Source organism: Equus asinus, chromosome 4 (genome assembly GCF_041296235.1).
Source record: "Equus asinus isolate D_3611 breed Donkey chromosome 4, EquAss-T2T_v2, whole genome shotgun sequence".
NCBI lineage: Eukaryota > Metazoa > Chordata > Mammalia > Perissodactyla > Equidae > Equus > Equus asinus.
The window spans coordinates 141,636,966-141,658,975 of record NC_091793.1 but is presented as its reverse complement, the minus strand read 5'-3'; the positions used below and the strand labels follow the sequence as shown (position 1 = coordinate 141,658,975).

The window sequence follows — 22,010 nt, the reverse complement described above, 5'->3', positions numbered from 1 at the left end:
ATCATACTGTTCATTAGGACTCTGGCTCTCAAGCAAGAAAGGGACATTTATTACCAGCTCACACTGGTGTCTCATAGGCCCTGGGCACCCTGGTGCAGCCAGGAAAGCTCAGGACAGGAGAGCCATCGGGAAGCTTGGCCACCCTGCCCCAGGCTGCTCCGCCTTCTCCATCCGCAGCATGCAGGATGGCCCCACACGGGCATGACTTTCTGTCTCCTTTCTTCAGGGGACCATCCCAGGCTGAGTGTCTCAGGACTGTTTTTCTTCTGCAGGGGACAAAAAAAGCAGCTCAAACAGGCTTAAGCTAATTAGGGAATTTAACGGCTCAAATAACTAAAAATTCCCGGCCAGCTGGATCCAGGTGGTCACAAGGCAGCAGAGGAGGCAGGCCCGCATTGGCTCCAACTCTGCTGGCTCAGCCCCCTCGGGACCAGACGACCAACAGGAACTTCAGCTTCCGTCCTTCCCCCGCACTGTGGTTCTGATTGTCCCAACAGGTCTCAGGATGGGCTGCAGGTAAGCCCGGCTTTGGGTTATGCCCACTTCTGAACCACCCATGGCCAGGCCTGGGACGTGTGCCTGGTCCTGGAGCCCAGGCCAAGGTCCACCACCACAGACACATGACAGTAAGAGCAAAGGGACGTGAAGTTCACTGTTCATTGGGCACGGTTTTAAGCACTTTAGATAACTTAACTCATTTTAATCTCAGCTTAGTAGCTTCTCTGTTCACTAATTTAGTCGGCGCATTGCCCCCTTTTGATGGATGGGGAAATTGAGGCCCCGGTGGACGCCCTCACCAAGGCCTCAGAGCTGATAAATTGCAGAACTGGGATCTGATCTCGACTTTCAGGCCCAGAAGCTGGGCTCTGGCCATTACAGGAGGGGACAGCACCAGCAAAATTGGACGCAGATGCTGGGCTGACAGAGATGACAGATGTCCCATGGCCACTCTGAGTTACCGCCCTGCAGGGAGGATTTGCCCAGCCCAGGAGGGTCACGCTGTGCAGAGGTGGCCGCCTTTACAGTGAGCTCGTACGTGGGCTAGTTCCAGAACACAGGAGGGACGAGGCAGGGTGTCCTTCCACCATTCTTCTCTGGGGAGGGTCCTGACTGGGGAAAGGCAGTTCTGGTCACGGGGATAGAAGTAAAAAGCTATTGACCAGCAGCCCCTGTGTGTGCTCACGTACACTCCCCCTAAATTCTGCTCCGCACAGGGGCTGAGTGGCTGTGAGGTGTCTGTGGTCTGAAGGCACACAGGGAACCCACTAGGTGGGAGGAGATGCCCAACACTGTCCCTTTTTGGTGTCAGGGTCCAGGAGAGGACCAGGGAAAGAAGCCCGGTCCCCCTCTAAGGAGCAGCACACACTTTACAGACTGTTATACTGCGACTGAGCTGTCCTCTGGAGTCACAGGTAACGCGGAAGGTGAGTCTGCCTTTTGCACCTCTCCAGCGAGCCTGCCGGGAGGACGCCATCCTCACTCTTGCAATCACAGTGGGATAGAGGTGGTCAGGAGCCTTGGGTGGGTGCTGACCCTGGGGGCCGCGGGCAGGGCGGGCAGGGCTCCACAAAAAGATTTGCTGAGAAGCCACACTAGGCACCTGTAGGAAAACACCTACTAATGCCTGAATTTCCATCTTTCACACCTGTGTTCTGTCAGCTTCTGCAGAGTTATACTGCAGTGACACCCCCAAATCTCAACGGTGACCTCCATGAAGGCTTGTTTCACATTTTCACAGGCGAGCTGTGGCTCTGCTCCACCTGGGACCTGGGGTTAGGTAGTGCCCCAGTGTGGACACCCAGTTCCTGGGCAGAGGGAAGAGGAGCATCGGCCAGCTGTGCAAGGCCCCTCCCACTCCTGCTCCCAGGTGGCAGGTGTCATCTCCACCCAATTCCATTATGGCCAAGCCTGACCTCTACCGGCAGGGAGACATTCCCTACTCAGGGAGGACCCCATCGAAAGGCCTGGAGCAGGTGGACTGGACATTTAAAATAATATAATCTACCACACACCCAACTTTTTTTGAGGATTAAAAATTTATTTTCAACATTCACAGGGAACCACTGGCTGTTTTGGTTGTTTTGATAAAAACAGAGCTACACTCATGTCTACGCTGCTATACAAGTTGCACATGTTCCTAAACATCCTTTTTGGTACTTCCTGAGCCAACTGTACATCTAACTGTGCCAATTAGAAAATATGGGTAACACTAAATGAGGCTCTTGTCTATTGCCATTGAGAAAAAGTAATGGCAACTTTCTAGATAAACTGTCAGTAAACACAAGGAGGCAAACGTCCTGTTAGGAGAGAGCTGGAGAGGCTGTGAAGGCCCCGTTCTGTAAAGTCCTGTATAGGATTTCAGCAGAAACACCGGTGAACAGGGAGAAGGGCCGAATCTCTGAGCCAGGCCTCACGCAGGAGGAGCCTGGGTCTAGGGAGGTTTAGGAATTACTCAACGTCATTCCAGGTAAAGTGTCAGGGGCAGAATTTAAATTTTCACACTTTCTTGGGATCCAAAGCATTTACTTTTTCTTGTGCCCAGTGCTGGCTCCCCAAAAGAAAGGGACTAAGTGAGAGAAAGAGAAGAAAAGGAGAAGAGAGATTAAAAAAAGGAAAGCAAAGTTGAGAGAAACAGCAGGGGGCAGAGGAGGTAAGAGACAAGGAGATAGGAGGGAAAAACGGAGAGGGAGAGAAGGCCAACAAAGGAAAAATAATATTGAAGGAGAACAAAGCTGGGGGACTGACACTATTCAACTTCAAAACTTACTATAAAGCTACTTGATTCACTGTAACTAAGACAGTGTGGTATTAATGAAAGAGTAGACAAACGGATCAATGGGGCAGAATAGAGAGCCCAGAAACAGACCCACAAAAACACAGCCAACTGATCTTCGACAAAGGAGGAAGCGAATACAATGGAGCAAAGAGTCTTTTGAACAAATGGTGATGGAACAACTGGACAGCCACATGCGAAAAATGAATGTAGACACAGACCTTAAACCCTTCACAAAAATTAACTCAAAATGGATCACAGACCTGAATTAAAATCCAAAACTAGAAAAGTCCTGGAAGATAACATAGGAATAAATCTAGACGGACTTAGCTCTGATGACTTTTTAGATGTGACGCCAAAGGCAGGGTGCATGAAAAAAAGAATTGATAAGCTGGACGTCATTAAAATTAAAAATTTCTGCTCTGCAAAAGACACTGTGAAGAGAATAAAAAAACAAGCCATAGACTGAGAGAAAATATTTGCAAAAGACACATCTGATAAAGGATTATTATCCAAAATATACAAAGAACTCTTAAATTCAACAATAAGAAAACAATCAAATTTAAAAATGGTCCAAACAACAGGTACATGAAAAGATGCTCAACATCACTAGTCATCAGGGAAATGCAAATCAGAACCACAATGAGATGTCACCTCACACCTGTTAAAGAATGACTATTGTCAAAAAGACAAGAGGTAACAAGTGCAGGTGAGGATGTGGAGAAAAGGGAACCCTTGTGCCCTGTTGGTGGGAATGTAAATTGGTGCGGCCACTATGGAAAACAGTATGGAGTTTCCTCAAAAAATTAAAAATAGAATTGTCATATGATCCAGCAAGCCCACTTCCGGGTATATATCTCAAGGAAATGAAATCACTATCTCAAAGAGTTATCTACACCCCAATGTTCATTGCAGCATTATTCACAATAGCCATTGTGAATTCCATTGACTGATGAATGGATGAAGAAAACGGATGAAGAACACACAAGACGCAATATTATTCAGCCATAAAAAGAAGGAAATTCTGCCCTTTGCAACCACATGGATGACCTACAGGGCATTATGCTAAGTCAGAAATAAGTCAGACAGAAAAAGACAAATATTGTCTGATCTCATATGGGGAATCTAAAAAGAAAAACAAAACTGAACTCATAGAAACCGAACAGACTGGTGATTCCCAGAGGTGGGGGGGTGGGGGTGGGGGAACGGGTGCAGGTGGTCAAAGGTGCAAGCCTCCAGTTATAAGGTAAGTTCTGGGGATGTGATTGATGTACAGCCTGGTGACTGTAGCCAACGATACTGTATTGTATATTTGAAATTTGCTAAGAGAGTAGATCTTAAAAGTTGTTATCACGAGGAAAAAAGACTGCAACTATGTGAAGTGATGGATGTTAATTTCTTGTGGGAAACATTTTGCCATAAATATATACCTATTTTGAATCATTATGTCGTATACCTTAAACTAATACAATGTTACATGTCAATTATATCTCAATAAAACTGGGGAAAAACAGATGCTCCACATCACATGTCATTAGGAGACTACAAATTGCAACAACAGCCCTACTAGGATGGCCAAAATCCAAACACAGACAACACCAAACGCTGGTGAGGATGTGGAGCAACAGGAACTCTCATCCGTTGTTGGCAGGAATGCAAATGGTACAGCCACTTTGGAAGACAGTTTGGCGGTATCTTAAAGAACTAAACACACTCTTACCATATGATCCAGCAGTTGTGCTCCTTGGTATTTACCCAAAGGATCTGAAGACTTATGTCACTCAAAAGCCTGCACAGGGGTGTGTGTAGGAGCTTTATTCATAATTGCCAAACTTGGAAGCAACCAAGATGTCCTTTAGTAGGTAAATGGATAAACCACTACAATCCACACAATGGAATATTATTCAGCACTAAAAAGAAATGAGCTATCAAGACACAAAAAGATGTGGAGGAACCTTAAACGCATATTACTAAGCGAAAGAAGCCAGTCTGAAAAGGCTACATACTTTATGACTCCAACTGTATGACATTCTGGAAAAGGGAAAACTATGGAGACAGTGAAAGCTTGCTGGTTCCTAGAGGTTATGGAGGAGGGAGGGACCAGCACATAGAGCACAGAGGATCTTCAGGGCAGTGAAACTACTCTGTATGACACTGTGATGGTGCATACTTGTCTAATATCCTTGTTCCAGCCCGGAGAACGTACAGCACCAGGAGTGAAGCCTCGGTAAGCTAGGTCTTTGGGTGGCAACGACGAGTCAGTGTAGGTTCAGTGATTGTAACAAGTGCACCATCTGGTGGGGGATGTTGAGAGGGGGTGCTGTAGTGCGTATGGGAGAGGGCGGGGGCATATGGGAACTCTCTGTACCTTTTCCCCAGTTTTACTTAAAACTGCTCTCAAAAATAAATTCTATTACATAAAAATTTAAAAATAAATAAAAATAAACTGAGCACAGCGAAAAAGACAAGATCGGTAAAAGACCTTCACTAGTGACCTTCAAAGTTCACTTCAAAGAATCTTTCGAGCGACGGGGCCTTCTGGAAGGCTGAGGAAATCTGGCAGGTGGGCACCCTCCTCGGTGGGAGGCTCGGCCTGGCGGGCCCCCGGGCGGGGCGCGAGGACCAGGGGCGGCATGGAGGAGGCGGCGCCGCCCGCGCCGAGACCCCGGCGCTGAGCGAGGCCGCGCGGAGCAGGGAGGGGCCGCCGCGAGGGCGCCTGGCGGAGGAGGAGCGGCCCGGGCGGCGCGCGCGGCCCGGCCTCGGCGTCCGCAGCTTTCCGGCCCGCGGGGTCCCGGGCAGGCGCCCAGCCCTGCGCGCGGCGGGCGACGGGCCTCGGTGGGCGGTCGGGGGCTGAGCTCGCTTTACCGGCCGCGCCCCGCGCCTGGCGGAGACGCTCTTTGTTGGGACCGCGCCGCACTCGTGGGCGCAAGGACGGGGGACCCGGCTCTGGAGCGAGCTGTCTCCACCCGAAGTGCCCTCCCTTAAGCCTACAGCCCAGCCCGCGCGCGCCGAAAAGCACCAAAGAACGCGCGCGCAGAACGCGGCCGGCGCCAGGCCGGGTCCCCGCTTCCCTGCGCCCCGCGCCCGCGGAGCCCCTGTCCCCGGCGGGAGCGCGTCCCGGGGCGGCCCCCTCCCCTCGCCCCCCGCCCCTCGCCCCTCGCCCCTGCTCCTGCTGCCCGTCTCTTCCTCTTCCTCCTCCCCCTGCTTCTCCCCTTCCCCCGCTCCTCCCCTTCCTCCTCCCTCGCTCCTCCCCTTTCTCTTCTCCCACTCCAGTCTCCCCCGCTCCTCCTCCCTCCCTCCTCCCTCCTCCCTCCCCCCTCCTCCCTCCCCCTCCCTCCCCTGCTCCTCTTCTTCTTCCCCCCCTCCGCCTCCCCTCCTCCTCCTCCTCCTCCGCCGCTCCTCCTCTTCCTCTTCCTCCTCCTCTCCCTCTTCCTCCTCCGTCCGCCCCGCCTCCCCGCTCAGGCCCTCCAGGTGGCCGGGCCCCCAGCCGCCGCCTGCCGCCCCCGGGGCTTCTCCGAGCCGTGCGCAGCGGCCGGGCCGCGCCGCCGGCCCGGCCGTGGGGAGGCGGAGGGCACCTGGGGTGGGGGCCCTGTGGACCCCCCGCATCTCTGCTGCCCGCCGTCCCCGAGCTCGTCCGCGGGCGGCACTGCGCACCGTGCGCCCTGGAGGGGCGGCGGGCAGGTCCGGGGCCCGGCTCGGCGGCGGCGGCCGCACACGTCCCGCCGGTGTCCAGAGGCGGGCGGACCGTTGACACGCGGGCAGGTTCGCGCGCACTGTTGTCCCTACCGAACGCACCGATTTAGGGGCGGAGGGAAGCCCGAAACCAGACGAGAAGCACCCTGCGGGCTGCCGCTGCGTGGACGCGCCTCCTCCGGGCTGGCTCCGGGCCTCCGGGCGGTAGCGGCGAGCGCGTCCGGCGGGCTGCTAGCGGGGTCCCGGCCCGGAGACGCCCCTCGGCGCGAGTTCAGAGCCAGATCGCCCTTCCGGAGGACTCGGCGGTCAGCCACGCGAAGGGAACCGGACAAAGGCCCCCCACCTCTTTCCTCCTTTGAACTTGTAAAACGACCTTAAAAAGGATTTGGAGCCGCTTAGCGCGTTTTCTGGCCAGAGCGTCAGGAGGGTTCTTTCGCCCACAGGTCCGAGGAGGCGGAGAGCGGGGCGCGGGCCACATGGCCCTGGTGCCCTACGAGGAGGCCGCGGCAGTGGGGCTGCAGAAGTTCCACAAGCCCGTCGCCACCTTCTCCTTCGCAGACCGCACGATCCGGATCCGGCAGGACTGGAGGCAGCTGGGCGTCGCGGCGGTGGTGTGGGACGCGGTGAGTAGCCCGGGGCCGCGGACAAGGTCTGCAATGATAGTAAGACGGGCCTTTATTTATTTATTTTTTAAATAACGGCTTTCTTGAGATATAATTCGTAGACCATACATTTCACCTATTTAACGTGTACAACTCAGTGATTTCTTTTAAAAGAATATTCAGAGTGGTACAACCGTCATCACGCTCGATTTTAAAACATTCATGTCCCCACCCCCTCCAAAAAAACTTCTACCCGTTAGAACCACCCCCCACCCCCCATTGCACTTTAAGGGTGAGTAACGGAAAGACAGGGAAGTTGAATGACTTGCCAGTAATTTACCCAGCGGTACAGTAGGACTGGGGCGGGGGTGGGGGTGGGGGGGAAGCATCAGCCCCTAACAGGTTTGGACGCTCATTAATTTTTAAGTTAATTTTTAAAAATATTGCACGAAGACTATTGTAAAGTGACAAAGCCCAAAATGAAGATCATGTATTTTCTTTGTTTCCCAATTCTGATGGTCACAGAATTATCCTATAACTGCTTTTTACATCCTCTTCCCGCCTGCCCCGTGACTTGCCCTCAGCATCCAGCACCACACTTGGGACTCAGTGGGAGCTCAGTTAATGTTGGATAAATGACTGGCATGGATCCACTTTACAGCCTTAACGTTGTGTTCGCGATGTTAGAAAAACATTTAGGAATAAAAACCCTCATACGTTCTAACCCAGTAATACCGCGTCTAGGAATCTAGTCCAAGATAACTACATGAAAAGTATTCCTGGGACGAGTAATAAAGATAGATACTAGTGAGAAATGGGTGGGCCTGCCCAGTGCTCACCAAGAGGAGGAATTGTAATTATACAAATAGCACGTGACCATGAAAACCAAATTGCAGCAAATAGTTGTTAACAATATACAATGCTTTTATAGAGTCGTATGCAGATGCTAGCTCAAACATCAAGTATCCAGAACTTTGGCCTGAACTCACCTTTTGATGCCCAATAATATACGGTGAGGGCCTTGTGTGACGTGACTGTCAGGGATGCAGCTGGGGCCCGCGGTGCTGCTCTGCATTTTCCCTCTGGGAGGTCGTGGCCTCACTGGCCTGAGCTGGGTTGGGAACTAGATGTTCCCTTAAACTCACAGAGGCTGTTCAAGTCAGCTCTGCCTCAGTAGTTTTGTAAGCCCCAAGCGTAAAAACGCTGTGACACAGTATGGGACCCATCTTGGTGGGCAGTGTCGCTGACCGCTGCCGTCCCCATCAGGGACCACCGTGGGGCCTGGGCAGCTGCACTGGGGGACGGGTTTGTGCTTGCTCCAGGGGTCACCTCCCAGCTCTCGGAGTTCCCTTGTGCTCCGGTGACCTGGAACTGAGCCTTGTGGTGGGAGGGTGTGGGGTGTCTTCCCGCCAGAGCGTAGCCTGCTGGAAGCCCTTCAGTGCCTACAGCGCTTGCTGACCTTCATCTTGCCGCTGTGTTTTGACCCAGGCTGTCGTGCTTGCCGCGTATCTGGAGATGGGAGCCGTGGAGCTCAGGGGCCGCGCTGCCGTGGAGCTGGGTGCTGGCACGGGGCTGGTGGGCATAGTGGCCGCCCTGCTGGGTGAGTGTGCGTGCCGGCTCACTCCTGGGTGAGTGGGGCTCATCGAGAGGGGCATGGGCTGTGTTCATGAGCAAACTCCGTGCTGCTTTCCCCCTCTCTGAATTGTTTTCCTTTCCCCTGCACTTATGAGGTACGGGCCAGTTGCGAGTGCTCTCAGCTCCAGGAGGGCTAATTTCTGTCTCTCTCTCATCCTGTTACTCCCACTTCCCCTGAGGCTTTGCTTTGCCTCCTTCAATTCTGTGATGCTGATAATATGATCTTAAGGCGACCTTGGGTTCAAGGAGAATTCTCTTATTCAGGCTGTCCTGTGCACACTGAGACTTTCCTGACAGGTGGGCAGAGCGGAGTCTCTCCTTCCCTGTGGAGGGAGCTGCTGCTGTTTCTCATCCCGGGAGGTCGGCCCTGGTGTGAGTTGTATTGACATCTCAGATTAAACAATTTACACTCTGAACTGGTATCAGGGTTTGTCATTTTTGTTTGGTATACAGACCTTAATTTAGGCCTAGAGCGTTTTTAAGCCTCATTTTCATTTTAATATTCGTTGTAGACTCCTTTCTACAACTTCTGACTCGTATAGTTCAAACTATCCAATGATAGGCTAGCCCAGCTTCTAAGAGAGAATATACGTAATATTCATCACTTCGGTACTGTCACCTGGGGCTCTTGTTATAGTGCAGTTTCTGCTTCTGAGGGGCTGGATTGGGCCTGGGAGCCTGCATTTCTTTTATTCATTTAATTTTTTTAGTGCAGTACCATCGGTTTATAACATATACATTTCAGGTGTACATCGTTCGATTTCTGTATAGATTACATCACGACCACCACTCAAAGACTGATTATAATCCATCACCACACACAGGTGCCTAATTACTCCTTTTGCCCTCCTCCCTCCCCCCTTTCCCCTCTGGTAACCGCCAATCCAATCTCTGTGTGTGTATGTGTTGTTGTTTTTATCTTCTACTTATGAGTGAGATCATATGGTATTTGACTTTCTCCCTCTGACTTATTTCACTTAGCATAATACCCTCAAGGACCATCCATGTTGTCACGAATGGGCGGATTCCATCATTTCTCATGGCTGAGTAGTATACCATTGTGTATATATACCACATCTTCTTTATCCATTCGTCCCTTGATGGGCACCTACGTTGCTTTCAAGTCTCGGCTGCTGTGAATAGTGGAGAGCCTGTGTTTCTGACAAGCTCCCAGGTGACGACGCTGACCCTGCTGTACTCAGGCTGCACTTGGGTGGGAGGGATCTGGGATGGCCATGTCGTGTCCAGGTGCTCAAGGACCCACTGGAGCCCCTCTTTGTCCTGTCCTTTTTCTGGTAGCTTATTTCTCTTTCTGTATTCTCTTCTCTGTTTTGACGTCGCCTTCCAGGATGTGATGGGGTGTGGGCAGGGGTGGTGGCCCGAGCATGTGAGACTGATTTGGGTGCCCACTGTCTGATGCCACAGCGCCTCAGTCGCTGAGGGGCCCTGCTGCCACAAGCTGTGTTCTCCGCGGGTTAGCCTTATATATATAGCCAGGTATGTTAGGTGTTACTTGTAATTTTCACTTTTCCAGTGAAACTGGGGTTCCAGGAGATTAAGCCGCTTTCTGAGGCCTCATCAGGAGCCCTGAGACTCACACCAGGCGTATCAGACTCCGCAGCCCAGGTTGTTTCCTCTCCCTGACACTAACTCCCTCTCTGTTGCCGTGAGAGGGGTTCGCTGAGGGAGACGCAGTCCTTCTGTTTGCTCCTGAGAACAGCGGCTTCCTGCAGGACTGGCCGCTGCAGAGCCTGTGGTGCGGCCAAGTGCGTAGGGTTAGAGTGTCACACTCTTCTACCTCCTACCAGCTGTGTGACGGGGGCAAGGTGCTCAAGAGCCAAACGTCAATTTCCCTTTAAGACGGGGATAATAGTTGTCTTCACCCCTCAGTGAGGATCAGATGAGATTGGGGTAGAAATCCGGGCTCCTTGACTGGCACACAGTAGGCGCTCACTAAGTGCTGATTGCCTCTCTCAGGCTTTCTGCTTCTGATCTAGAAATCTGGACCTGTGGGGTTGGGATCAAAGACAGCCACAGAGCGAGGGACAAGTTGATTGTTGCCACAAAAGACGAGTGGCTTTGGGAGTGGCCAGAACAGCCCATGGTGTTCCCGGCCCAGCCTCGCTGTCACCCCTGAGCCTTCCTGCCCCTTTTGTTTCCCCGCAGCCCTGTGCCTCTCACCTCTGCCCCTGTCTCACGTGTTTTGTGCTCTGTCTCCAGGCCCCTGAGGCTCTGCGGAGAGAGACCGGCTCATCCTGTGGGTGCCTGGCTCTCCTGCAGCCCCGGGTTCACGCAGACACTTGACTGGTTCTGGAGTCAGAGACAAACGAACTAGAAAATCATGGAAATTAATGTTCCTGTCATAAACGTGGTTAACTCTATTATAAATATTGCCCTAAAAGCAGGAAAGACTCCAGCAGAAAATCTGATTATTCATGACTCTGCTTATAATTACCATTAGCATTTTGGTGAATGTCCTTCCCTTCTTTTTTCTCCATCCATTTTTTATTTGAGGAAGACACATCCATATGCCCATCTTCCTCTATTTTATATGTGGGACACCTGCCACAGCATGGCAAGCAGTGCATAGGTCCACACCCAGGGTCCAAACTTGTGAACTGCAGGCCACTGAAGCGAAACGTATGAACTTAGCTGCTGCGCCACCGGGCCGGCCCCTCCATCTGCATTTTTAATCGTGGTTGTATTTGTGGTTATATACACATGTATATACTTACGTACACACACATGATGCTTCATTTAACATGAGGTCTTGTGCGCTTCTCTGCGCTACTATGCGATTTTCATACTCATTGTTTTAGTGGCGACGAAGTATTAGGCTGGACAAGTTTTGATGTTGAAACCTGAGGCTGAGAAAAAGTTCATCCTTTAGCATGGAGACAGTGAGAACTAAAATAGGCATGATTTTGAAACGTCAGAAAGAGACTAGTTGTTCCCCTTTTCAGCGTGTTTTCACTTTTGTAATCTCAGTCATTTACTCCTGAATTCTAGGGGCACCCCCACATGCCTGGCCTGGTTTTAAGTGCTGCACGCGGAGCAGTGAGGGGTCAGGCAGGTCGCTGTGCTCAGGAAGCTTCCGTTCTGATTCTACTTGGGGAGAGGGAGGGAAAGACAAATTATAGTAAAAAGCCAAAAAAAAAAAGAAAAAATGGTGAGCGCTATGCAGAATGTTAATATCTGATGGAGATTTTCCTGTTAAAAGAAAAAGCAGCTGCTAAGGCCAGAGCAGCCCCTGCATCCTGGTGCTGGGTCTTTCCAGTCTCCCGTTCCTCCAGGGGCCCCGCGTGGTGGGTCTGCTCAGGGGCTCTCTCCAGGGGTGAACTGAAGGCTGATGGAGGTGGAGGAACTTGCCCAAGGTCACAAAGCCAGTGGATTGAGGAGTTAGAATTTAGTCCAGTTCTGACTCTCAAACACTGGTCCTCAGTCTGAAGCTCCCCCCTCTCCAGGTAGCCTTTGTACTCCTTGGAAGCTGTTCTGGGAAAAAACCATCCCACCTCCAAGGTGGGGCTCTGTGAGTGGGAGTCGGGTCGGCGAGTCTGGACTTTGAAAGCTTTCCCAGCTGACATAATGCCCGACCCAGCCTGGGGACTCTCTTAGAATATAAGCCTCAGGACGACACACACTGTCTCTCCGTTCTCTATACTTCTGGTGCAAGTCTCCCCTGAACTTTCGACTTGTGTGTTTAACTGAATGCTCGATGTCTGTCCCTGGCTGTGTCTCAGCTCCTCACAGTCCGTGTTTACACTCGAACTCAGCTTCCCTTCGCAGACTCGTCCTCTTGTTTGTTCTGGGTTAGCATCACTGTCCACGTAGTCACTCAGGCCAACTCCTTGATCCCCGCTCCCCCCAACTCCCCGCCCTGAAGTCTTGCTGATTTTGCTTTTAACTGTTTCTTGATTCCATTTCTCCCGAGTCCCACTGCCTGGCTGGAGCTCTCATCATACCTGCATTTGCACCTGACCTTCGTGCCTCTGATTCTCACACCCACTTTCCCAGTAGCTGTCAGAGTGTCCCATCTAAAATGCAGAACTGATGGGGTGACCATACTTAAACATTCCTGTACCCCCCCGCCTGCAGGCTGAACCCAGGCTCCTTGGGAAGGCTCTGTAATCTCATTTTTCCCGACTCCCCAGCCTCACTCTTGTTCAGCACCATGGCACGGTTTGAAGCTCCGGGGACACACACACTGTGTCTGGCCTGTCCCTTTGCCTTGAGCGCCCTCTCTTCACCCCTTCCCTCTGGTTAATGGGGTGTCCTTTAAGTGTAAGCTCAGATTTCCCTTCCTTCAAAAGCTTTCTTTGGGCTCTGCTCCTCTCTGAGCATCTCTTCTTCATGACCCCAGAATTTCCTGGGCCAGCGTGTGTCCCCCTCGCTTCCTTCCCACGTTGCATCACAATTATGTGTATGTGTCTCTCCCTCAGGAGACTCTGAGTTCTAGAGGGCAAGGGTTGTCTTGCTCATCTCTGCATCTCTAGCACATAGTATGTGCTCACATGTTTGAATTATCCCTCCTTCCCCAGCGTAAGTCACAGGCGTCACTGATCACTGTCTTTCTCACCATCTTCACTTCCTGTCAACACCCTGCCCTTCCTGGTTTCATCTTCTTTGTTAGGCCAACCAAGGCGCAGTGCAGCTCTCCACTTGTCCCCGGCCTGCGCCCCTGCAGCTGAATGTGGCTGCAGGATCATCCTGCTGCTGGGTCTCACTAGAAATTCCTGATCAGGAGCCTCAGGGGGCTCCTAAAGCTGCGGAGCAGTCGCTCGACTTTCTCTCCTGCTCTTTCCTCTCGAGTCTGCCAGTCCTTCTTCCTCCATTCTCACTCTTAGCTGAACACATTTCTTCTTACTTCACTGAGAAAGTTGCAGCCTCTGCACGCTCCCCCCACTGCCTCTCCGCGACCTGCGTCGTGTCTGGACCGAGACTCTCTGCCTTTGCTCCCGATGCCCTAACACACAGACGACGTCGGTCCTGCCCGGCCAGCGCTCTCTCCCCTATTCGAGCACGTGGCTCCAGTGACTCTGTCCTGCACCATCGTGTTCTCCCTTTCTACCCAATCGTTCCCGTCAGCATACGGACTTGGTGTTATTTCTCTCATCTGAAAAAAAAAAAAAAAGAAAACTTCATAAGTGGCTGATTCGAGGTCTGTGGCAGGAAATGTATAAGATGACCCTGGATACCTTGTCATCCCAGATAGCAAGGAAGCTGTCAAGGATGACTGGGTTTGTGTCAAAAGTCCACTGGCAAAAGATAGGACAGTTCGAACATCAATAATGATAATGGCAATGGATTTAACATGTTTAATCCACGAGTTCATGATACAACAACAAAAGAAACCCCCTTAGTCATCTTTGTAGGATGCTTAGAAACCATCTCTTTGAAAGTCGATTTCCAAAAGCGGAGGGAGAAGCAAAGCTTATCTTGCCTTTCCAGTCAGACAGTTCCTATAGAAAATGAGTAAACGAACAGTCATTGAAAGAAACTTCCCTTTCTAGAAGTTTCTCAACAAATAAATGCAGAAGGAGTCTGATGAATGAAGGATCTGGGCATTGAGTAATTCATGGCTGCTCACATCACAGAAATATGCCTCTTGGTGAAAAACACACCACCAACCTCTGAAATCGGCTGGCTGGAAAAATTAAACTCAGATCAAACAAATTTACAGGAGATACAGAGGACAAAAGACATGCTAAATTATGCAGATGCTACTGTGGGAAACTACAGGACAAATGATCTGTTTCTTCCCTAAATTGCAGCAAAAAGAGAGGCAACTAATGATTAAAAGAAACCCAAGACATCCTCTGTACCCCTCCCCTAAAAACCAAGCCCTCAGCAAAGCTGTCTCTTCAGAGGTGACCTGTAGGACTCGGGACCTGTGAGGGAGTGATTCCCACGAGAGTCGGGAGACGGGCACTGTGGGCAAGTGGTGTGGGGAGGTGGCTGTGGCCGTGTCGCGGGGTGGTTACGGCAAGGTGCAAGCCGCCAGCCTCCTCCAGCTGCATTGGGGTGCTAGCCTCTCCATGCTAGGAATTCTGGTAAAACCCAGGTCAGAGCGCTGGCCCCAGCTCACTGGGAGAAAGCCACAGCCTTTCAGACAGGGTGGGGAGCCCCGCAGTCTGCCTCTGTCCTTCCCTTGCTTCTCTGGCCGCATCTTCGCCCCCTCTGCTCACTCCACCCCCTCCAGCCTCCTCCCACCTGCCCTTCAGGCCTTTGCACTGCTCGGCTGTCTCCAGGAATGTGCTCCCCTCGATGCACTGGGGTGTCCCCTCACTTCTTTCAGGCCTGTACCCAAGTGCCCCTTCTTGGCGAGGACTTCCCTTTCTGCCCACCTCCCTCACTCATGACATTCCACGTCTCTCTTTCCTGCTAACAGGCTGGATGTTCTATTTTTAAAACACTCTATTGCCTCTCTCCTCACTTGAGTGTCAGCTCTGTGAGGGTAGGGGTTTAGTCCCACGGCTGATGGTAGCCACTTAGATATTTGTAGAATTGATGGATGTTACAGGGGAATGGTCAACTGACGTTAAGATCCTGTTAAGACTCCTGGAACACCCAGCAGGTTAGAAGTAGCGTCAGAAACCCCTGAGACAGGCATTGGAGAGGGGCTCCATCTAAGGGCTGTTAAAATGAACACTGAGGCGACATGCTAAAGACTAGATTACTCTAGTGTTGCCAGCAGAGTGCTGTGTAGACTGTGAAGAAATCTAGAGATAAAGTTCTAAGTCAAACCGAGAAAAGGCTGTGATTTCCCTTATCAGGACAGATGAAGTGTCAGGAACTCTGCTCATCAGCAGCACGAGCAGGGAATGGTCAGTGGTCAGCGCGTGCTTGTGAAATCTAACAGCTGGAGCATTTTCACCAGCATCGAACTCAGGACTGTCAGTGGTGAGTTGAATTACACCCTGCCCCAATCCTACCAGTCAGGATAAGAAACATTAAGTATAAGCTGAAGTGGTGCTCACTCGGCTGGTCTGGAGTCCTGAGGGATCACCCATAAAGATGACACACTGAAGAGAGGTGCAAATGGAAATAATTTCATGAAAGAATGAAACATTATTTTAAAATTCAGAATTTACAGGGCCAAAACTAAACAGGATGGCATGCATTATATTGTGACTACAATGTCGATGAGGTGTTTCAGGGCTGACCTCATGTGATTGCTTCACCGTAAGGGTAACTACAGTTCAGTCTTCTCAGCCATATTGGTTTAAAAACTTGGGTCTCTTAGTTCGTGGAAACAACCCACAAAAACAGATTAATAAAATATTGCCTCGTTAGTTTTATATGCCGCACATAGAAACTTAGCACTTAGAGAACATGATCTCACGTTTTAACCTACAGTATTTTAGTACAATCTAGTAATTTCTAAGTTTACCATTTTTCAATATTTGTACTTATTACATAGATACATATAAGTTGGCTGCTTCATAACAGCATAAGGAGAGGTGGACAGGGATTTCTTGGTGGCCAATTAAATCTCTTCCTTGATTCTTTTTAAAGCTTTAATCCCGGAAAGTAGCCTTCCCTGTTCTTGGTATCCTGTCATCTTCACAGTCATTTCCTCCCAGATGTTTCACTCTTGGCTTCCTCTTCACCCTGAGGCCTATTGACCTGAAGATCGTGACCTAATGATGAGTGAAGTACAGTGGTAGACACCTGTGGGGGTGGGCCAGCCCTGCCTGCAGATGTTCAGAAGCATCAGCTAGCTTGTTGTCACTTGGGGACTCCATATTTTATAGGCACAGCTTCAGCAAACAGCAGGTGTGTCATGGACGCAAACCAAAGCCTCACTTTCACCGTCAGGTAGTACGGGAGCCACTGGTCATCGTTCTGATCTACGCTGCCGTCCGTGGAGGGCAGGATCTTTGCATATCGGGTGGACTATTTAGAGACCCCCACCCCCCTGTAACTTGACCCTACCGTGACTCATACTGATGTGCACCCTACTTTCTCTCTGCCCACTTTCCAGGTGCTCACGTGACTATCACCGATCGAAAAGTAGCGTTAGACTTTCTTAAGTCAAACGTTCAAGCCAACTTACCTCCCCATATCCAACCCAAAGCTGTTGTTAAGGAGCTGACCTGGGGACAAAATTTGGGGAGTTTTTCATCTGGAGAATTTGACCTGATACTTGGAGCTGATATCATATATTTAGAAGAAACATTCACAGATCTTCTTCAGACACTGGAACACCTCTGTAGCAACCACTCCGTGATTCTTTTAGCCTGCCGAATTCGCTATGAACGGGATAGCAACTTCTTAGCGATGCTGGAGAGGCAATTTACTGTGAGTAAGGTTCACTATGATCCTGAAAAAGATGTGTATATTTACAAAGCACAGAAGAGAAGCCAGAGGGAGGACTTATAGTTGGCTGTGGTTGATAAGAATGTTGTCATTGGGTGTGTCAGTGAAGGTCTTAAGGGGGAATCTAACTGTATTATTGAAATGGCTTGTGTGAGAAGCTTGCCCAAAGGTTCTCAAGGGACGAGCACAGGAGTGGTTTGACACAGGGCAGCACTTTGTTCCATTGCTCTGACTCTTTAGTTATATTCTACTCACTCTGACGTTCAGTTAACATGGCAGGAAAGTGCGGACTTTGGTTCCTCTTGATTCTGTACCCCATTCTGCTCCCTCCTGTGAACAGTTTCCACTGGTGGTATGATGAAGGACTGGTGTCCAGGAGTCTTCAAGTCAGTGACCTTGTCTCGGTGGGGCTAAATCACGCAAATTGTCTTAAGCATTCTGAGATACGTGTTTAGCCCAGTTTTCTAACTCTGAATATACGGTAAGGTTTAACCTCCATTCCCTGAGCCGTTAATGCTCTAGAAGTCTTCCGTCTACCCCATTTACGTCTGATACTTTTGGTTTTTTGAGATCCAGTTGTGAGTTTTCTGAGGTCTCATATTATGCTTTTTGGCTTAAGTTCTCATTTAGGTATATAAACAATAGGTAAAGATAAAGTTTTAGTTCCTTTTTGAAAGCACCTAAGGTCTCGGACCTCCAGGTCCTGTGTTTAAGTTATCTTCTTCAAATGGGAAGCTGTAGTCTTTCCCTGCAGCTTTACCCTTTCTCCAATGGTTTCTCACCAGCTCCATCCCTGGTCTGTAATTGTTGTTCAATGTCTGTGGTCCCCAGAGACTGTGGGCTTCTCCAGGGCCAGGGATGTTCCTGCCTCCTTCCTTGTTGCCTCTCCAGTAACTACCACTGTCACAACCAAACATGTGTTGAATGCAAAAGACACTTTCCACTTAGAGGGTATTGATCTTTGGGTAAGTGATTGAATGTTGTTTTATGATTATCTTTGACATAGGCTTTATGAATGAAGTCACACACTTGAACAGCCCTCCCCTTTTTTAACGATGTAAAAGCTTAAACAATAGCTTAAACAAATTTAGACAAGAATATTATAACCCAGTATGGTATTTGGTACTAGATATAGATTTTCTTTGTAAAACCTTAGAAACAAGACCTCCGCCTCCCTCTTAACCTTTTAATGAATATCTTGGATGTGAAAATAGCAATACACTGTTTTCTACATATATTTTAAATAGAGATTTTTACTTTAATAAAGGTGAATTAAAAGTTCAGAGCATCCTGTGATGTACCAGTTCAACATAATTCTGATAAATGCACATGAAATAGAAATATCCATAACTTATCAAATCCATGAAATGCCAGTACTGCGCCAACAGTGTGGAAGGTCTTTCCAAACGAATAAAATAAAAGCCCTGCAGTGCCCTCGACACCGTGATGAAAGCCCACTCCCAGGTCGCAGGTTATCAAAAATGAGCACATTAACTGGAGTCCGGCTCTTACTTTAGCATCCCTAGCTTTGGAGATGGGGATTAGATGGTTTTGGCCGGGGATGCCCGGATGTGCTGCCAAGTGAAGCAGGCAGTGACTGGGTTACTTTACATTGTCATGAAACATTAAGGATCAGATAAGGGTGAAGGTAATTTTTTTTCTCCTCCTACAAATAGATGAAAAGGCAAGAAAAACTCAGTAGGAACAGAATGGTTGTCTAAGTGAAAATCGTGATCTTTTTTGGCTCTGGGTTTAGTGTTGTCACAGGTCAGGTTCTCTGGGGAATGAGGCTCAGTGATGGAGGTGAGGTGCAGAAAGTTTAGAAAGACCAAGATCTCTGAGGAAGGAAAAGTTGCAGGGCTGGGAAAGAGGAAGAAACTGGGCTGGGATGCAGTCAGGAAAGAATTGTGCTGGGCCGGCCCTGCGGCTGGGCCATGCTGAGGCGAGGGGGTAGGACCTTCTCTGTGTAGACTAGTCATTGGATCCAAGGGGCATAACCCTGGGGTGAAGACAGGACCTGGAGAGAGACTCCGCTGAGAGCCATCAGCCACCAGCACTCCCAGAGGCTGGGGCAGTGAGTACCTCAGGGGTGTATGCTGGGAAAGAATGCATCTGGGTAGGATGCCACAGCGTCCAGCGGAAAGGTCAACAAAGATGTGACATTTCTCACTTAGTTAAAAGGATTAATGTATGCCGTGAACGTGCACCTTAAGTCCTCAAGTGAAGGACAGAAGCTAGTCCAACCTGCTTACTAAGCCTTGACCCTCACCTTGCTCCACTCCTTTGAACTGCCAGACAGTTAAGTGATGCACTGGGCATCAACTGTCCCTAATTAAAGTCAAGGACTGCCACCAAGGTGCTAGGTTAGGATACAGGTATGACTCCAGGTTCTTAGGATGACCACCACCAAGTACGCTGTGGCTTTCTAGTAGATTACCTCTTACGGGTCTATCTTGCTGCAGTTCATGATAGAAATATCCGAAGCCCGGGCACCATATTCAAATAGTTTCTAGCGGAACACTTATTGCTTCATACAAAAGGATCAGAATTTTAGTCAATCAGAATACTTTATCTAAATTAACTGAACACTAGATTGAAAACGCTTTCAAGGCACAATAACAACATCGTCTGGAATGTTTTCTCTTGCCAAATATAAATTACGCTCCTGGAAGACAAGGACTATACTTCATATTTTATATTTCAAGTGTTAACACAGTGCCTCTTCATAAAGGGAGCTCAATAAATATTTACTCATGAAAAATACAGATTTCTTTACAGATGAGTTACCTTATTAAACTGCTTACTAAATTGTCTAATTTATGCACTTTATTTCTCCTTGTCCAAGTTAAGGGACAAATAAATTCTCAGGTATATCAAAATGTAAAGCAGACTCTCAATAACAAAATTATCATGAACTTATGTGCAGGTTCACCTCCAACATAATTCCATTTAATCTCTCTGCTTTTAGTTCATAGTAGTTGAAAGAAGCATTTTCTGTCAACTTTTAAATCAAGATAACAAAAATAAAATTCTAAAGCACTTTTGGAAATCACTGTCATGTATCAGTCTTGGTGGGAGGCCCTCGATCCAGGGCCTGACATAATCGTTGGTGAAACGTGATTTATCTTAGTTTCACAGAAACAGACACAGTTCCTCTGTTCTCAGAACTCCACCTGGACAGTGTCGCGGTCCTGCAGCGAGGAGGCAGCGCTGCGTGAGCAGAGGCTGTTCTGGGAAACTGACGGGACTGCAGGAGGCCAGGGCAGTTGACAATCCTCAGCTCCTGTTTCGTCACTTTAAAAACTGAGGATTTGTTAGCTTGGAGCTTTCTTCCCACTCTTAAATCATGTTGTGCTTTTCTTTCTACAAGCAGGGAAGGGTTAAAATTTAACACAGAGAAGATGGCCTTCTGGGAATTGAGCTTCCTGGCTGAGAACGGTTTCTGAGGGGGAACGGGAAAGCAGCGCAGCAGAGCCGAGGGGAGGCCTGCCTGGTGTAAGGCTGGTTCTGCCACTTCTGATTTTTCTTCCTAAAACAACACACACATAGACTGTGAAGTTTGACATTAAAAATACTAACCGACGTGATATTTTTATTAATTTAGCAGATTCTTAATGCTGCTTAGGAAACAGTTACCTCTAAATATGAAGAAAACCATACTTAATTTCCACTTCTCGGTGTCTATCCTGGAGATACACTAGCTTGTGTGTGTCCACACTATCTTGTGTCTATCTCTAACAGTCAAAAGTTTCAAACAGCTTGAATGTCCATAAAGGGTACAGGTTAAATCAGCCGTGATGCATCCAGACGCTGGGACACGCACGCCTGTGGGAAGGACTGACGCGGGTGTACGTGGACTGAAGAACTACTGCCAACACACGTTCAGTGGAAAAAAGCACCGTTCATGTAAAAAAGGGGGAGGGAGGCGAATGTACGTTACACTTGTGTGTCTATGCACAAATTGTCGCTAAAAGGATACCTGAGAAACCGCTTCTTACTGCTCGCCCATCTATAGTTTAGTTTTTTCCAAATATACATGTTACTTAAAAAAAGTAAGTTAAAAATTAGTAAGGGTGAGAACATTATCAAGAAAGCGAAAAGAAAACAGAATGGGAGAAAATATTTGCAAATCATATTATCTGGTAAGGGTCTAGTATCCAGAATATCTAAGGAACCCAGAAAACTCAACAACAAAAAACAACTCCACTGAAAAATGAACAAAGAACTTGAACAGGCATTTCTCCAAAGAAGATATACAAACAGCCCACAAACACATGAAAAGAGGCTAGACATCATTAGCCAATAAGGAATTGCAAATCAAAACCACAATGAGATACCACTTCACACCCATTAGGATGGCTATAATTAAAAAGCAAAATCACAAGTGTCAACCAGGATATGGAGAAATTAGAGCCCTCATACATCACTGGTGGGAAGGTAAAATGCAGCAGCTGATAAGTCTGACAGTTCCTCAAGAAGTTAACATTGGATCACCATGTGACCCAGCATTCCACTCCTAGGGAGACATCCGAAAGAACGGAAAACAGGGACTGAGACAAATACTTGTACATGGATGTTCATAGCAGCACTATTCACAGCAGCCAAAAAGTGGAAATAATCCAAATGTCCATCAGTGGGTGAACAGACAAGCTGTGGCCTATGTAGTTACACTGGAATATTAGTCATAAAAAGCAATGAATTACTGACGAATGTTGCAATGTGGAAGAACCTCAAAAACATTATGCTAAGTGAAAGAAGCCAGTCACAAAAGGTCATGTCGTGAGTCTATTTAATTTTTTAAAAAATTGGCACCTGAGCTAACATCTGTTGCCAATCTTTTTTTTTCTTTTCCTCTTCTTCCCCAAAGCCCCGTAGTACGTAGTTGTATATTCTAGTTGTGAGTGCCTCTGGTTGTGCTATGTGGGACGCTGCCTCAGTATGGCCTGATGAGTGGTGCCATGTCCATGCCCAGGATCCAAACCAGCGAA

General features: G+C 48.9%; 1 protein-coding gene across 10 annotated transcripts in view; it reads left to right on the top strand.

Moving 5' to 3' along the window:
• Positions 1–5,082: 5,082 nt before the first annotated feature.
• The window catches only part of METTL21A (methyltransferase 21A, HSPA lysine), a 51,459-nt gene continuing 34,531 nt past the window's right edge, over positions 5,083–22,010 (top strand). For 2 of the 10 annotated variants that reach the window (XM_044768325.2, XM_044768323.2), the window contains exons 1-2: positions 6,581–7,089; positions 8,557–8,668. In XM_044768325.2, the coding sequence (XP_044624260.2) occupies positions 6,943–7,089; positions 8,557–8,668 (259 nt within the window). In that variant the 5' untranslated portion in view covers positions 6,581–6,942. Of the gene's footprint in view, positions 5,337–6,275; positions 6,536–6,580; positions 7,090–8,556; positions 8,697–8,967; positions 11,847–15,476; positions 15,604–16,687; positions 18,306–22,010 lie in introns of those variants that run through there. The other 8 variants (XM_070508479.1, XM_070508477.1, XM_070508478.1 and 5 more) reach the window with 8 other exon arrangements.